The 15,608-nt window shown below is 36.9% G+C and overlaps 1 protein-coding gene across 1 annotated transcript; it reads right to left on the reverse strand.

Annotated features, from left to right (window-relative positions):
• Positions 1-1,830: 1,830 nt before the first annotated feature.
• Positions 1,831-13,471, reverse strand: LOC134602649 (poly(3-hydroxybutyrate) depolymerase-like). The gene is made up of 11 exons (XM_063447753.1): positions 13,364-13,471; positions 11,942-12,061; positions 10,544-10,741; positions 9,973-10,064; positions 9,306-9,416; positions 9,180-9,212; positions 8,436-8,544; positions 7,854-7,896; positions 4,897-5,022; positions 3,433-3,458; positions 1,831-2,023 (listed from the first exon to the last, which is right to left on the reverse strand). Exons 1-11 carry the CDS (start codon positions 13,422-13,424, stop codon positions 1,956-1,958), a joined length of 987 nt encoding a protein of 328 aa, XP_063303823.1. The 5' UTR covers positions 13,425-13,471; the 3' UTR covers positions 1,831-1,955.
• Positions 13,472-15,608: the final 2,137 nt, after the last annotated feature.

Raw genomic sequence — 15,608 nt, forward strand, 5'->3', positions numbered from 1 at the left:
GCAGGAATATTTATCTGGATAAATGTTGGTCAGATTTCAATTATTAGAAATCACAATTAGCTAAGCAATATATGGTTTTAAAAATTCAATTCCTGCAGGTGGAATAAAGATAATATATTAATGGTAAATTTGCCAAGTGTAGCATACCAAATCTTTATCCAGAGGTATTGACTTGTTCTGAAATTGAAGATCGTGAATCCTAATTAGGAAAGTTAAAATTCTGCAAATGTAAAATCTGGTTGGAATTATTCTTATTGGATGGACATATGAATGGTAAATGATCTGGTATGAGAATTATTGTAATTGTAAAATCGCAATATTATAGGATATCTTGCCTATGAGGATTGTAGCTAGCAGTGATAGAGTTAATTCAGTGTGATTTGCCTGTCAGCCAAAGCTTTTATTGCTTTACGCTGTGCTGCTGTGTTCTGTGTTAATTTCAAAGTAAGTTCCTGTCGTAAATCTTAAACTGCATACAACTGTTACATATAACTTGCGTTTAGCTGTCTATATTGTGTTAAAACCACTTCCATATTGTACACTTTTGTTATATCTAAATATTCACTGAATATTGTCACACATGTTATTTATTATTATTATCACAATAAATTATATTTTTATAATTAATTTGTGATTAATGTGTGAAGTAAAATCTTCTAATGAAACTTACTCTAGGATCTAGGAGAATTAAAATAGTGGGTAATTCTCAGCTTTAAATCATTAATTGGGAAACAGTGCCAAGATATCAATTTTTAATATAATAAAAAATAAGTTAGATAATTTTTATGAAAATATTACTTTTAATATTTATCACCCCATAAATATCCTCACAATGTCTTCTCTAAACTATGCGAAGGTTATCTTCTCTGTGTCAGCTTGCCCTGAGAAAAAAGGTAGTACCGATTGCAGCCAAGAGAAAATTCTTGCTTTTAACCCCTGCAGATGTGGAAAGGCACCCCAGGTGAGAGTTTTTTTAGACAAGTTATATCCAGGTATACTAATTATACCTGTGGGACTTTTGATTAATTCTACACCTCAATTTCCTTGCCCTTTCTAACCAAAGGAGCCATCAAATAAATGCTTGTCCAGATATCTGTTGCTACAGGATAATATGTGTTTAAATCCACGTCTCAGTATGCAATACCTCCATAGGTTACTGTATATATTTCTTTATAGCTCTGTATGTCTAGGGGAATATTCACTAAGCATTGCATAGGTAAAACAATTTCCCATCAGGTCTAAAATTTGATTTCTTTATATGAGTATTTTGCAGATTTAGCAGGGCTTGATCTTTATTTGTGGTCTGAAAATGAGTGTCATTCATTATCTTAGCAATCATGGTAGTAGCACATCCAACAAAATAACTATTAAATGCCTCCATCTACTCTTCTTCCCCCCTCTAACTCTACCCCCAAAAGACACTCAATCATACATACAGACACACACACAAAGACAGACACACACACATAAAGACAGACACACACACACACACATAAAGACAGACACACACACACACACATAAAGACAGACACACACACACACACACACACACACATAGACAGACACACACACACACACACACAAAGACACACACACACAAAGACACACACACAAAGACACACAACAAACATACATAGACACATACATACATACATACAAGACACACATACATACATACATACAGACAGGCACACATACATACAGACAGACAGACACACACACACACACACCCACTGGTAATATCTTTAATTATTATTTTATTGGTGCAAACTTCCTCTCATTTTGCTATATTATTCTAAAATAATATACGGGCTTCATGAATGTTAAATGTTTTAATTTTGCAAGTAGTCACTATATTTACAAAGCAAATGGCAAAAAAAAAATTAAACACTTCTTCACTAGCAGCAGATTCTGCCCACGTCATCTCCAATTTGATGTATTTGTTGATGGTGATTTTAATATTGACCCATAGTTCTCAGCATCATTCTTTCAACGCCAGTCATTTGGTAACCATTCTTATTAGCTAAAATAAATACAAAGGTTTAAATTATTTGAATTTGATGTAAGAGAACTGGTGTATAATATATTTTTTATTATGTATTATATACGACTTGTGATGGTTAAAAAAATAACACATTGTGTTACATCATAGAGTTCATTTCATTTGGAATTTTCCTAGTAGGGTAATTATCTTTTTTATAATTATGATGGCAAAACGGATAGGGTGAAATATGAAACATCATGCAAACTTGAAATGCATTAGTGTAGGGCTATTCATTAAAGTTGAAATATTCCTAGTCAGCTATGTTTTCAGTTTGGCTATTTTCGTCTAAAATGTGAATTCCACTTTGAATTAATTTTAAATGTCCAACAATTCACACTTTAGTAAATTACCCTGTAATAGAAGTGACATCTTAAGGGAACCACCACTTTCCAGAATTTTTTGTATGTTTACTGATTCCCTATATTTACCTAATACAGGGATAGGCAACCTTTTAGCAGCACTGTGCCGATATAGGATTGTGATGTCCCGTAGCATGCCAGTCCTATTTTTTTTAAATTGAGGTGTGTATGCTGCCGTATTCTGCTTGTGTTATTTTTACTGTAATTGCTTTATATCATTGTATTTGTGTGTATATGAGCTATTACATTGTATATGTTCAGGAGTAGTTTGTGGTATCGTGTATGATACATATGAATGTGGGCTGTATATGGGGGCTGCTTGTGGAATTGTGTGTGTGGATGGATATGCCACATTGTGTGTTTGGTAGTGTGTGTATGTGTGGGCGCTGTTTGGGGTATTGCATGTGAGAAGCTGCAGGGTTGTGTGCATGTATGTGGATTGTTAGCGGGTTACGTTTGTGCGGATTGTATGTATGTTTGTTTGTGGGCTGTTCGTATTATTTGTATGAGGGAAGGGTTATTAGGCATTTCTGTGTATATCTAGCAGTGTGGGTGGCTTCCCTGGCTTCCAGTGGGGACCAGGCTGGCCAGGTACAGGTGAAGGGCAGGAGCTGCAATATCCGCTGTGGGCTGCTCTACCACAGTGTGGATTTCCATTCACAAGTGCTGGGAGGAAGTGATCTGAGATCACTTACTCTATATCCTGCAATGCATAAATTGAGGATTGACCTTCACCACCTTTTCATATTAGCAGATATCTGAAGTTTCACTGGGACTCCTGATAGGCCAGAGCCTGTTTGGCTGTAGCAGCCTTGAGTGCCGTGCAAAGACACAGAGTGCCGTGCATGGCACTAGTGCCGTAGGTTGCCTACCCCTGACCTAATATGTGTTTGTGATGTCTTGAAAATAAAATTTCATGTAGAAATCCACACCACTGTGTTTATCTATATACTGAACTGAGTTTGTTCATGGTCAATAATTGTTCTAAGCTCTGTGCTTAATCAATTTAAGGCTACAATAATCTCTTACCGTATGCATAACTTGAGAATCCCCACCTAATAGAGAGAAGGAAAATAATATTGTAAGTATGGGTTGTGAAATACATTGCCTCATACATCAAGTGCCATTAGACAAATCATCTGTGATTTATTATGGACATATAACCAATTTTATAGTCATATCAGAATATTCAATGACCAAAATATGTATTTTTATGCAAAAATGAATTGCTGCAAGGATATGCATTCACTAAAATTTGAACACATATTTGCTAAGCTGCAGAACTTTCCTCTGTAGTTAATGAAGATCCATCCCTTATTGCCCAACACTTACTTACTGCTAGGTATTGTACATTGAAAGGATTCTCATAGATAAGCTTTAAGGGCAGATCTCTAGGGCAAAAGTGCTCATACCGAAGGGTGACTGTATTGATATCCATATTAAAAAATAAATAAAATCATACTTTGGAGATGTATGAGTTTAAGTGCTGCTTATGTGTCCATTAAAATAGTGACCTACTATGAAAAACTGTGTACTAAAGTTCTTATCAGTGCCAGCCAAACACTGGATAAGGTTGATAGAAGTTATATTCCACATAAGCGGTTTAGCAAGTAGTTGCCTCACTGTCCCATTGTTTCAGATTTATATTTTGTCTCCAACCGGTCTTAGCCAGGATCTGTCACAGCACCTACCCGATCGACCCACAAGTTATGACCTCTCTATGCATACTGCGCACTTTGATCAGGAGGACTTGACGCCTGGAGTTGGTGTGGAAAGTATAGCTGCACCTTTCTGATAGACGCAGAAATCTGGGCTCTCTGAGCACTACAGTAAAGTTGATCTGTGCAGCAAATGGTGGCTTCACACCAAAGAAACGATAAATAAGCATTGCATAATTTCCTGCTACAGTAGCTCCACGTCATACCTGCACCTTTTGGGGTCGCAGGAGTAATGTAGACCAATCAGAGTGCACCTAGGTATGTAAACAAAATTTTTGCCCCATAGTCATTGCCTGGTCGTGGTTTCCATATTGGTTTCCTGGCATTGATCTTGGCACATTTAGTGATCTGTGTATTTTTGTATTTCTGACCTTAGCTAGTTTATTCGATTTTCATTACTTATGTTACTCTGACCCTGGCTTGTTACGGTTTATGATTATTCTCTCAATCAAGCTTTCATCCAGGCTATTTTAACCCCTTAAGGACCAAACTTCTGGAATAAAAGGGAATTATGACGTGTCAGACATGTCATGTGTCCTTAAGGGGTTAAGGACCGGTATTGAACTTTATCCTTTCTATAGACCCTGATCTAAGTTCTGCGTGTTCATAGCTTAATATGAAATCGTATTTGAGATAGAGAAATATCAGGGAACAACTGATATTGTAAAATCTGTTATTTTCGAGTTTATTATTATTTTAGGTATGATAAGTTGGTAATAGTGAGTTAAAATATGGAATGTATTAGACAGTAATATACATATTCAAGTGTATTTACCAGTCCCAGCATCCATTGGGATTAGAAAAGTTGGATTTTGCTTGTGGATACAGGATAATTAAATTATTCAAATCTGCAACCTGATTGTAACCAGCATTTCTGGCATAACGGTCACCAATCTTCTCTCTGTAAAAAAAAAAAAAAAGTAAAAAGGCTTAGTTATGTACACCATATATATATTTTTTTTATCATTTATTAAAGGGACACATCACTTTGAGACATCTATCCCATTCAAAATATTTAACTTTAAGTGAGAAAGTTGCCTCACTCTGAAAACTGAAAAAAAAAGGGTAAAAAATAATTTTGTTTGCATATTTACCTGCTTTTTCTTTCTTATGCTTTTCACACTCACTCCAGGAGGGACACTGATCTAACCAATCAGTGTCCTATTCCTAGGAATGCTGGAAAAGTGCATTAGGCATGTCTGTCACACATGTGCAGTTGAGAGATCCCTTTACCTTACAACATTCTGACAGGAGGAGAAGAGAGTGAGTCTGATCAATGTGATGATGCAGAACATGTTCTAGTATTAGGTTTCTCTCTCCCTGCTGTGTTAATCAGTGCAGGGGCTCAGTGTGAGGAGCCTGCTACATAATGATATCCTGTATCTGTCATTAGTGGACTGGTTTGGACTGAAATAGAAGGGGTCTAAAGAAACTCCCGAAGCTAACAGGTGTTCCCACCAATGCAATCTGACCAAGTTTAGATTAAGTCTGTAAATGTTTTTCTTGCTTTATTATGGTTTGTATATATATTTAAAAGTGTTTGCTTGCTGATTTAAAAAAAAAAAAAAAAAAAAAAGTCAAGTGATGCATGTTCCTTTGAAATAGAACATTTGTTACGTTGGTTAAATGTAAACTTTTTTCTCCCTGCATGTGGAACCAATCACCAGGGCACTATAGTGTTAAGAATACACATTTGTGTTTCTAATGCTATAGTCTTCCTTTAATAGCAAAAGTCTCAATTACAGATAAAACAAATGATACCATAGGTTTTGAGAGTCCTGCTTAGAATCTTACAATTTAAAGGGGAATGTGTTCTCTTTAACCCCTTAAGGACACACGACATGTGTGACATGTCATGATTCCCTTTTATTCCAGAAGTTTGGTCCTTAAGGGGTTAAGATACAATGCACTATAATTTCGATATCCGATTTACATCTACATCTACAACAGGTATCCCTTATCTCTGGTATTCTGCCATGTAATTACAAAGAAGCACACTACATTATTATTGTAATCTATAAAAACTATTTTTTAACATGGATATTTCTCAGTGATCTTTATTTGAGAATGTTCCCAACTTAGTTTCCTACTTATCCATGAAAAGGCCATGGTGACATGTGATAAGTACTTGAAACAATACAGATATACATTTAAAGAAGGATATTTAACTCCAACCAATGGCTCAAAAGCAGTGAATATATTCTGGGAAATGAGAGCAAATAATCTGAGACTTGATGCTAGGTGAAGTGTTCCATCAGAAGAGGAGACCTGTCCTGTATGAGACCATTGTGTTGAGACCAGTTAAAAAAAAAAATGGCATATGGAAAAGTCATAACTGGTAGAAGAATGAGAAGTTGTTCATCACAGAGAAATAGCGGGGTAATACACTTGTGAGAATAGTGGTTAGGGTAATGTATGATCCTCTTAATCCCAAAGTCTACAAATATCATTAGAAAGTTGTTAGTTGAAATAAAACACCTCAGTCCTTTTCTACATTATCTTTTCAGTTAAAAACAAACTTATTAGAAAAGTGTAAAATCACTAAAATAACTTCATCATGGCCATACCTCCAGTCTCACCTTTTGAAATAAACAATATCCCTAATAATATTATTAATTAACATTATTTTCAATGCAAATTACAATTATGAAGTATATGTTTAACATTCTAAATATAACCGCCTAGAAAACTGACACTTGATACTTTCCTGAGTATCCTGATCAGATCTGGACTGCTGGCTACTATGCACTATGTAAATTTCCCCATTCTGTTTTACAACTTTCAGAACAAAATATGCAGGTAACATTACACTTTAAAGGTGTGGTATTGCTTACTCTACAAAATATTGTACTTTTATACCTTAAAGGACCACTATAGTGCCCTGAGGGTGCCCCCACCCTCAGGGACCCCTCCCGCCGGGCTCTGGGGAGAGGAAAGGGGTTAAAACTTTCCTTTCTCCAGCGCCGGGCGGGGAGCTCTTCTCCTCCGATCCTCCTCCTCTCCTCCCATTCGGCTGAATGCGCACGCGCGGCAAGAGCTGCGCTCGCATTCAGCCGGTCTCATATGAAAGCATTATCAATGCTTTCTTATGGACGCTTGCGCGCTCTCACTGTGATTTTCACAGTGAGAATCACGCAAGCGCCTCTAGCGGCTGTCAGTGAGACAGCCACTAGAGGATTTGAGGGCTGGATTAACCCATTTATAAACATAGCAGTTTCTCTGAAACTGCTATGTTTATAAATAAATGGGTTAACCCTAGCTGGACCTGGCACCCAGACCACTTAATTAAGCTGAAGTGGTCTGGGAGCCTAGAGTGGTCCTTTAATGCAGAATTAAGAAAACCATATCTTATATTTTTGAATTTCCAAAGGCTTGGCATAAAATACATTTTAAATCTTTTGCATTATTTTGTGGGTACATTAATAATATATTCATAATGACTAAATTTAGTAACTACTAAATATCATATTTAGAATCATTGAATTTTTTTTATTAAAATGTATTCAATAAAACAGTAGAATAATATTTATTGGGAGAATGACAATTGAGTTATCCATCAATAATCAGTTTCCTATTCTAGTAGCTGGGTAAATCCCCTTAGCCACAGGATCCTAGCAGTGGGGGTAAAAATACCAGCTGGTTTTCCAGCTTTGGGGCAAAGACCTAATTTTTATGGGACAGTTTTAAAATGAATAAATGTCCATAACATTCAAAATATTTTAAAGATCTTACCTTCCCTGAAGGCAGCCATGGAAAGCAATGTGTAGTCTGCATCCTAAAAAAAAATATATAATTTTTATATTAAAACAGCTTAATGTCAGCATTTTACCTAGAACTTTTACAAACAAAAATATTCAAATGTCTATATGTATAGTAACATCATTTTTGTAGGATCACATGTACTAAAACATAGAACAGAGACAATAATTGAGTTTGTATTTGCTAATTAGTATTTTTTTTCTGCATTTATTTTGGGAAAATACCGTAATAACTAGCAGGGTTTCTTAATTAGTAAACTGCGAACTGTCAGAAATTCACGATGGAACTTTAAATTAAAAGTATAATCGCTGTGCTTGAAATGTAGTTGACTTGGAGAATTGTTTACAGCTTGGTAGTTAAGCAAACAATTTGAAATTCCATGGTGAATTCCCAGTTCACAGTTTAATATTCTGAGAGCTTCCAAAATTTTATTGAGTAGAAAAAGATCGGCATACAGTAATAATTAATCAAATATCTTCATGTGGGCAACTATGGCAAGGAGGGGTGGGGACACATGTCCTGAAAATGTTTTAATACAATTAAGTTTGTACTTACTTGTGCCACTCTGGCAGGAGGAAGGAATGTACACATACCCAGCTGTATCCATCCCATAAGTCCCTGCAGAAGCCAGTTTAAAATATTCCGACTGATCGTACAGGATCAACTGCGGACATGAAATAAGTATGTTAGTTTTGTAGAAGAACATTGTCAGTTAGCAATGCTCAGATCAGCTTTTGATGAACTCTTAAGTAAGTTCTAATAATATCTTCTCGAATGCCCCTCCCCAAGGCCCAACTCTTGGTGAGACCCTAAAACCTCTGCAATCTGCTGTGAAACTGCAGTAAATGACACAGCACTGGAATGGTTTTAGTTAAGATAATTGTATCTTTTTAGAACAGCTATTGCATTTTGCTAATGGGTTCATGAAAAATTCCACTTCCTGGTCATAAACAAACACAGGTCCTGTCAGTTTCTCCAAAGAAAAAAAAAAAAATATCCAGAGAAAACAAACACTGACAGAAAAATGGTCACAAAAAAGTTAATATTTATTGCTTATGAAACATAGAAAAAGGGGCTAGAACTGAAAACCTGAAAAAAGTGATTGAGCGTGTAACACAATTCATCTTGGGAATGTGAATGCATGCAATAAAAATCGTTCTCTAAGTTATAAGTAATATGCTGTGCGTTTAACACATTCTGTTACAATATACATTGTGGGTTTCTTTACAAAAGACATAAATAATAAATAAACAGACCCCCACCTACACCTTCCCCTTTTATCATCATGAGTTTCCATACCTGTCCAGTTAGTCCAGCAGAACTGCTTGGCTTCTAAAAATAATGAAATAACAATAATATAAGACATGTATTTTATTAATTTTCATTTCTCTATATAATATATTGATTCTGTAATGTTCTGCTTACTCTGAGTCCTCCATAGATCTGATTCAGAGCCTCATAAGCCCCATTGTAGCCACAATTGTTGATATATTCGCTATTGGTTGATCCACATGCACCTCCATAGCTATCAGTGGGCTGAAACATATAATAAAATAAAGGTTCAGCACATTGAAACAGTAATTAACCTAAGATGAAACACTCTCCATTTCAATGTGGCTAGAGTAAATCAGAAATTTTTGAACGATGGCCAGTCAAAGCCTACTACTAAATGGATTGAACTGGAGTTAGACGAAAGTTGCGAATGAAGTGACCAAAGATGTGAAGAATGGCTTGCTCTCGGATATACTTTATGAAAGCACCACAAAATGTATATATTGTTCCTCTTTGCTACGTGACTTAAACCACTTGCAGAGTAAAAGTTTTTATTACTTTAGCAAATTAGACATTTGGTAGACATGTAAAGCAACGTGTAATTAAAATGTTCTGGGCTCCGTCTTGTTAAGTGTGAAAGAGTATTTAAAAAAAAAAAAAGCTGTGACAACTATTTAACTTGAGGAAATTCTACAAGGGTTTTTTATGTAGATTTCTTATAAAGTTTCTGGATTAAGGGGAGGTCTGATTACCAATGTCCAGGGCTATTTTAAAATGTCTCTCTTCATTATGGTCATTTTACCTGTTAACCTGCACTCACCATTCCATGCTCAACTGGGATATCATACACAGCCCGAATGTTTCCAGAGTTCACATAGGATAAGTAATATTCCTCCAGTTTTTTCACCACCCCTAGGGAAGAATGGAAATTATAAAACGACCTTCCTATTTAGTCACTTATATATTGACGATACGCTGCTCAAATGTTGTGTTTGTCTATCACCAGTGTTTGATTATATTCATATTTATATTTTGATTTATATTATTAAAAAGAGCACTAAATAAATTCACAAGAAATAAATTCACAAGTTATTTGTGACGTGTTCACTTGTTTATTTATATTTGGGTTTGCTCTCCCCACCCTCCGTTCCTGTAAAAATGAAGGAAAAAGCATTACTTAAATGTAATCCAGTGCATTTGACACACATTCTTCTGGTGTTGTCATGCTTTACATGTGATAAAAATCAAGTACGAATCTAGGGTGCAACCTTAAAGTTTTATAAGGTGATGATTTCTCTTGAAATCAGTACTTTTAGAAGTATGGCATATGGGACACTGTTAATCCCTAAAACATTTCTGAAAATAATTCTTTATAAATATTTTTTACTTACCTGGAACTACAACTGTATCTCTACTGCCTGAAAAGATGAACACCTTAGAATTTGCAAGGTTTGATACAGGATCAATCAGGCCACTGTTGGCATAACTCTGGGTTTGTGATTTAAGAGAGTTAACATTGATGCTTGAAGGTAATTTCATGCATGCATTTGTTGCTGTCAACATGCTTCCAGATGCACAATAATAGGGTCCTGCAACAAAGTAGAACAAATTAAACAGTGTACATCATTTGGACATCGTAATCTTGCACTATTATTAGTAAGTATGATTCAAACATGCTTAAAAGAACACTATAGGGTCAGGAACACAAAGGTGTATTCCAACCCCTATAGTGTTAAAAACACTATTTAGGTGGCCGTCCTCCCTTAATACGATAAAAATGTACCATTATTCTAAGCTGTGCCAGTCTGCCGGCGCTGGTCCCACACCCGATCCGCTCCTTGGCTGAGATAATCAGAACTAATGATTTCAGCCAATACAATGCTTTCCCATGGCATTTAAGAAAGCATTGAATTGGCTGAGATAATCAATTTTGATGATCTCAGCCAAGGAGGAGGGGGACAGAGCCAAATGCTGTGCTGGCCAACCAGCATCTCCTCATAGAAATGCACTGAATCAATGCATCTCTATCAGGAAAGTTAAGCATGGAGATGAGGAATGTCAGTGCTGCACTTTCTGCAGAATTGACCCAGTAAGCATCTCTAGTGGCAGTCTGAGTGGAGGTTTCCCTTAGGAGATATGTTTAATTTTGCACATTAAAATGCCTGCAGGGACTGACTGTACTCACCAGAACAACAACATTAAGCTGTAGTTGTTCTTGCTACTATAGTGCCCCTTTAAATGAACACTCTAGGCATCATCATAACTTCTTAATGAAGTTTTTATGGTGCCTCATAGTTGCGACGGATATTCCAGTTTTCTTTCCACGATGACCTGAGGCTTCAATGAGTACGCCAGGAGGACGCACTTATGGGTACTGTCTTCACAAACTGTTCATATATGGTTTGGCTTATTAAGGTAAGGTGCCTCACGATCTCTTGGAAGTGGAGCCATAACAGCGTAATTCAGATGAATTTTAAGTCTCGTACTATTTCTCAGAAATCACCGTATGTAACTTGAGTTTACATATAGCGAAGGCATTAAAAAAAAGGGTGTCACAGAAAGCTATTTAATATTCTGATATTTCTGTTTAGATGTAAAGTCAAAAGTCTTTTCATATGCACTATAATAACTTTGCAAAGCTGTACTTTAGAAAAAGAACAAATTGCAGTACAAATACATAAAATTCCCAGAAGCATTTACTATTTAAAATGCTTCAAAATACTCTGGGCTAATATACTATAATCCACTTAGAATAAACAACAGTTATGCATGCATTAAATTATTAATACCTCCAGCAAACAAGGCGGCTCCAATAACTTTCTTGGATTGTGCAACATGGAATTGGTTTGCCATGTATGCTCCAGAGGAAATACCAGACACTGATATTGTGCTGTCAATATTGTATGAGCCTGTAGGGATGACATTATTAACATGTTTTTTTTTTTCCATTTTTTTCTTGAACTAAATTAAGACATACATCAAATGCATTGGTTTATTTCTTGCTTATATTGTTATCATTGGTACAATCACTTTATTCTAAAATTAGATGACTGAAGTTGTGATTATTGTGTTATTGTATTTTATCACCATCCCATTTCGGCCGGTCAAATTTGCCGAATGTAAAATTTTTATTTTTTATTTTTGTAGTTCTTAGTTGAATAGACATGCTTGCATTGACAATTCAGATGATTATATATCACAATGAAATAGAGTTATGATAACATGAAATGTCAAGAATACTGCACTTGGGACAGGGAGGGGGGGAGAACACTGTGGGACAGGGTCGGGGGGAAAGAACACTATGGGACAGAGGAGGGGGAGAAAGAACACTATGGTATAGGGGAGGAGGAAAGAACACTATGGGACAGGGGAGGGGGAAAGAACACTATGGGACAGGGGAGGGGGGAGAACACTATGGGACTGGGGAGGAGGGGGGAGAACACTATGGGACTGGGGAGGAGGGGGGGAAAGAACATTAAAAAAAAGGGAGGCAAGAGGAACACTAGAGGGGGAGGGAGGAACATTAAGGGGGTGGGGACTAAGATACAGGGAAGGGAAAAGGAACACTGGGCTAGGCGGGACCATTAAAAGAGAAGGGAGAAGGGAACATTTTCACATTAGATTAATTAAATTCATTAAAATGGCTAATATTAATACAATTATAGAATAAAACTATTTTGAAATCATTTTGGGAAAAATAAAACATTTTCAGTTAAGGGCTTCCTCAATTTCAGCCCAGAATTTTCATTTTGGTGCATCCCTACACTATAGTGTTAAACTTACTGATTAGGTCCTCAGTCTAGAGCAGCTATACTGTGTGCAGGGCAAACTTCCCTCCAAGTGATGCTAAGAATTGTGGGATCGGTAACATGTTGCCTGACTGCTGCATCCATCATTTCCATTTCTGGAAATTATGCCCCACCATCTTTCATCACCAGCCGCCCCTGGGCTGGATATATGCCAAACTGAAGCTCAACTTGGTAACCACAGGATCTGTTAGTGTCAAGTTCAACGCTTGACACGGACCTTTTTGTTTTTTACAAGTTTCAAACACTGTGGAAAGTTAGTTATCTATTGCATTACTAAGAGTATCTTGCTCACGCATTAACGAACTGCCTACTTCTAAAAGGTTTGAGTTAAACAGGAAAAGTAAGTCATTTTTTTTCCTTTGGAGAGGGTAAAAATACTCATTGACATATTATTTTTCTTACCTAGTCGGGACTGTGCATTGCAGATGCCGAAAAGAGCAAGGAGAAGAAGAAACCCCTTCATTCTTTACAAAGATGTTTTGTTCTATGAGGAGTATGTCCTAATGAACCCTGGCAAGATCACATATATATAGGTGTGTAAATTGTTGTGGCACGCTTATAACCTTGTTAGGTTGATAAGCAGGTGGCTAAAAAACCATGTGAAAATCAAATGTTAAACAGCTTTAACAGCACCTGTTATTTCCAGTGATATTTAACGTTAAATAAATATAGAATGATTTAAATAAACAACACACATACACTTTTGTAACCCTATGAGTCCCGTATTTTTTTTTTTAATACCGTAAACCATGGAGAAAAAAATATTAGATATTATTACAGTATACAACCACTTGCATAAATCTAAATAGTTTTATATATTTCTACACTTTATCATTCATAATGAATGATATGCAGAGAGATGCTTCTTTAGTGATGCTAATATTTAAGTAGAACTTTAAGCTTTCACTTTCAGGTTACAAACTCAACATATACATATATATATATATATTTGTGTAAGGGGCAAAGTACTTGTATAAGAAGTGAGACTTCAGTAAGAAATGGGAATAGTATAAAAGAGCAAGTCGGTTGTGGTGTGCCGATACCGACGATACGGTAGGCCTGTAAATAAAGAGGGCCCACCAAGTAGTATGGGAGTAAAGGAAAAATGGAAAGAAAAGAAAGAGAAAAGTGTTGAAATGAGGAGTGGGTGGGAGGGGCATTCAGACGCTGACCTTGATCGGTAAGGAGTCAGGTAAGGGGTGTAGCTTATATAGGGGGTTGAGTTAACTTAAGCCCCTCCCACAAATACAGGCCAAATGGCCTTACTACTTGTGTAAGGGGCAAAGTACTTGTATAAGAAGTGAGACTTCAGTAAGAAATGGGAATAGTATAAAAGAGCAAGTCGGTTGTGGTGTGCCGATACCGACGATACGGTAGGCCTGTAAATAAAGAGGGCAAAAATGAATAACAAAAGATTTATTACAGTCAACAATATATACAATTTATCCAGATATGGCTTTAAAAGCATTTCTTAATTCTTGTGTTGGCTTGGGGATATATGTAGTATAGGCAGATGATTTCCAACGTCCCAATGCCTTGATGACGTGTACTGGTACGTTTGCGCTGGATGCGGTGGAGGCTGCTCCTATGCGAAATGAGTGACCAGAGTAGTGGGAAGGTTTGAGACCCAGCATTGTTAGCAGGGATCGTATATATCTCATGAATGCCGTGGTGGTGAGTACTGTGTGTTGTAGTTGGAATAATGGTTGTGAGGGTAGTGCTGTGGTGTTGAGAAGATAGGAGTCTAAGGCTGCTACTGGACACCATTTGTTTAGGGTAGGGTAATATGTGATTTCTACTGGGGGCGCATGTTGGCTTGTCTTTGATTGGGGTAAAGAGAGTATGTAGTGGTCGCCATGTTTTATAAGGTGTTTGTGTAGCAGGCACCTATCTTTTTGGTCAGTTGTGACAGTGGTGAACTCCCTTGGCCTGAGGAATCCGTAGAAGGCTGTATACATGGCTGTTTTAATGACTGTGTTTGCGGTAGTGTGGAAAGGTCTGGAATCTAATAGGTCGGATAATGACTGGAAAAGTTCTATGTCAATGGGTAAGCGTTGTGGTGGTCGTGGAGGTACGGATTTCTGTATACCTCTGAGTATAATTTTTACCTGGTATGATGACATGAAGCTCTGTGTGTTAGGTTTTATGGTTAGTATGTGGTGTTGTATGCCGGTAAGATATAGTTTAATTGTGTTATATGATAAGTGTAATTTGAGGTGGCAAAAGGAAGCGAAAGCTATGACAGATGACATGACAAAAGGTTGTGATATGTTGTGATCTGCCAGAAATCTATTATACAGTGTGAAGGCTCTGTTGTATGTCGCTTGAGTGTTGTGTGATAGTGCTAATGTGGCTAGATCCCTGCTATGCTCCATTATAATGTCTAGTCCATGGTTAGTTGTGAGAACGGGGGTGCTACTGTGGCTGCTTGAGCTGCTGACGGGTGTGCTTGACGAAAGTCCTGAAATTTAAAACGAGACAGGCTGTCAGCTGCTACATTACTAATACCTGGTACATGAAAGCAAACCAAGTAGAAGTTGTGACATGCTGCCAACCACGTGAGCCTTCTAAGAAACCTCATAATTGTAAGGGATGATGAACGGCCTTTGTTTATTATGTGACATGTGGCTTGGTTATCTGAGTGACA

The sequence above is a fragment of the Pelobates fuscus genome, chromosome 3 (genome assembly GCF_036172605.1).
Source record: "Pelobates fuscus isolate aPelFus1 chromosome 3, aPelFus1.pri, whole genome shotgun sequence".
Classification (NCBI taxonomy): Eukaryota; Metazoa; Chordata; class Amphibia; order Anura; family Pelobatidae; genus Pelobates; species Pelobates fuscus.

What these genes read in the sequence shown, in the direction of transcription:
- LOC134602649 (XM_063447753.1), bottom strand. Translation starts at nt 13,424, where the DNA reads ATGAAGGGGTTTCTTCTTCTCCTTGCTCTTTTCGGCATCTGCAATGCA. An exon ending in CAATGCACAGTCCCGACTAG is followed by an intron (nt 12,062 to 13,363) that starts GTAAGAAAAATA and finishes TCATCCCTACAG; the next exon opens with GCTCATACAATATTGACAGC. An exon ending in CCCAATGGATGCTGGGACTG is followed by an intron (nt 3,459 to 4,896) that starts GTAAATACACTT and finishes TCTCTCTATTAG; the next exon opens with GTGGGGATTCTCAAGTTATG.